General features: G+C 29.0%; 1 protein-coding gene across 1 annotated transcript in view; it reads left to right on the top strand.

Moving 5' to 3' along the window:
* Positions 1 to 271: 271 nt before the first annotated feature.
* The window catches only part of LOC106460056 (BTB/POZ domain-containing protein 6-like), a 41,039-nt gene continuing 38,516 nt past the window's right edge, over positions 272 to 2,794 (top strand). Inside the window, exon 1 of the mRNA XM_013919741.2 lies at positions 272 to 510. Within this exon, the coding sequence (XP_013775195.1) occupies positions 432 to 510 (79 nt within the window). The 5' untranslated portion in view covers positions 272 to 431. The remainder of the gene's footprint in view (positions 511 to 2,794) is intronic.

The following is a 2,794-nucleotide window of genomic DNA, read 5'->3' as shown; positions in this document are numbered from 1 at the left end:
AAATCAATAATATAAGTAAATAACTAACTTAGTCGTCACAATACCTTTTAAATGTTGATAAGTTTTACACAAATATCACGAATAAACGGTTGTAAAATCTATTTTGACTGTTGTTTTTTTCTTGTAACTGTGACACGCAAAAATTTTTTTTTTGCTTCTGGAACAGAATATCTGGTCAATAGACGAGACAGTATTGTAGTATATGTGCTCAATCTTTAAAAAACAGTATTTTCTATAAATTGTGTTGTAGATGACGCAACGGTTCCCAACTATAGGAAAAAAAAAAAGGATAAGGCTAAATGGCGACATTGTCTGTGACTATTAATAGTTCACTGCTACTTGGATATTATAACGATCAAATACTTTAGGAAGTTTATAATATCATGAATTTCAGCTAATTTTAATTTCTTAAATCATAACTATTGATCTATATGAACTTCGACATGTCTGGAAAAACTACAAGGAGAAAGGATGATTCAGCCAATAACCCAGGAAAACCGTGGATTTTGGGTAAGGTCTAATTAACGTTAGATGTCATAATCTATCTGATAATTAATGTCATGATACATTTTATACAAATGTTAAGAACACAGTTGTGAATTCTGCCAAAAAGTAGATTAATAAACGTTAATTAATAGTTTTAATAAACGGGTATATATATATATATATATATATATTACTGAGTATTAGTATTATAGTTATGACTTGCACAAGTTACACTGTTAGTGTTAATGTTATACATCTGTACAACACAAAATTTAAACTTGCAAAATTATAACTTTTATTACTTAAACTCAAAAAAGGCTTTTGTTTTAGATTTTAATTTCAATTTTTATAAATTAACTGCTATTTACGTAAAAGTTAGGAAGTTACGGTAATAAAGCAAAATTTCAAACAGTTTCATTCAGATTTTTTCCGCTAGAAATTGTAATTAGTATTATCTTCATTACGAATTTTGAAAATCCTGGGAATTTTATTCATGTTAATCTTCGTTTACTTATAACGCAAGTTACAGTTTACACTAGTAGATATCAATACTAAAAGTAAAATAAATAGTGCACATACAGCCTTAGTCTATGGAGCTTAATCTATATAATTAATAAACGTCAGTATGTGTGTATCTGTTCCTTATACGTTTCCTAATTTCTTGATCAATCAGCACCAAACTAGACACAGTGATACAGGTTGACATGAGGAAGGTCAGGGGGGGGGGTTCGTATCCCCCTAATTTTGGAAAACTACCAATGTTGTATATCCCTCAGCATTAGAATGAACTATGTAACCACTATTGTTAGAATTCTTGAAAACAGTATGCCTTTCTTTTCATTATTGGCATTTTTAATGTTTATTAATGTTAAGAGAAAAATAGAAGCACAATTTCCTATTCTTTTCTACAACACATTTTTATTTCATCAGTCTGACGGACGGGTGCTCCACCTAGTGTTAAATATTTTTGATAAAACTAATTAAGTTTGGAGTTAGTTCCGTATGTTAATGTTTTTGTATGATTATGAACTTATCAATGAAGCTCTAGCATTAAAAAATTATATGGTACCTAAGTTACAGTTTGCACAACGTGTATTCAGTGTTTCAAGTTTTTGATTGATAGTTACATAAGTTAAATGTAACCTAGATGTTCATATATTAATGCAAATAATGACTAAATTTGGGCAATATAATTTTTGAAAAGCTAATGTTATGTGTGTGAAATATAAGTGGGCAAATAGTTTTTCACATTAGAAAAAAAAGCAAACAAAAAAGTTGCCCAGTGTTTTGCCCTACAATTTTAATGGAGTGATACTGTTTGTATGCAAAAGTTTAAAATTTAAGTCTTTAACTTTAAGCCTAAGTTTTATTACTACAGATACTTAAATTACAAACACAATATTCAGACAACAGTGGACATTATGGTTCATCAAGGCTATCTTTGCACATTTGTCCTTCAGAAAAGTAAACATTTAAACCCACCTTTTATTTTCAGGAAATTGCCAGTTTGCCTCTCACACTTTTGTAAATTGCCAAACTCCACTACTATCAATGTTAACTCCTACTATAAATCAGTCATCCTGTTAGAAAAATAAAACTGTCTTAACTGGAGCGTAGTTTAGCTTAACCATCTTCAATAATAACCTTACCATCAGTTTTATGTAAGGTCACAATTTAAATTCTGACATTCTGTTTACATTTAACAAGTTTAAAAAGATCCTTGCTATTAATTTTAATGTTTTTAGCCAGCTGTTGCTCATAAACCTATTTGGATTTCTAATTTTATTTTAACAAATCCCTAGCTTTTTTGTTGTTTTGTAAATCTTCCATTCTACCTGTCATTTTATATTCTTAAACCTATGGCATTTATTCCTCATTTTCTCTTTTCTGTTCAGTAATTTACTAAGTCAATTATGTTTGTTCTTCCAAGTTATCCTTTATCTCTTTCTTAGGAAGATGCATGTCATGAATTAAAAGAAGTTTATTTTCAAATATTTAACAGATCTGTCCTACATCATCTTTTAACTCATTGTCCAATTTAATAATGATGGACTGGAGCACCAGTCCATTGGATGGGTGAAATAAAAGACAAAGAATAAGAAATTGTGCTTCTATTTTTTTTTCTTAACATAATAAACATTAAAAGTGCAATAAAAATACATAAAGATAACAATACTAAAAAGAAAGACATACAATTTTCAATAATTCTAACAATAGTGGTTACATGGTTCATTATAATGCTGAGGGGTATACAACATTGGTAATTCATCCAAAATTAGATATTAAATTACATGGGGTATCCAAGCCA

Source organism: Limulus polyphemus, unplaced genomic scaffold (genome assembly GCF_000517525.1).
Source record: "Limulus polyphemus unplaced genomic scaffold, Limulus_polyphemus-2.1.2 Scaffold699, whole genome shotgun sequence".
Taxonomy (NCBI): Eukaryota; Metazoa; Arthropoda; class Merostomata; order Xiphosura; family Limulidae; genus Limulus; species Limulus polyphemus.
Note: the sequence above shows the minus strand (reverse complement) of the source record. Positions and strands in the feature narration are given on the sequence as shown.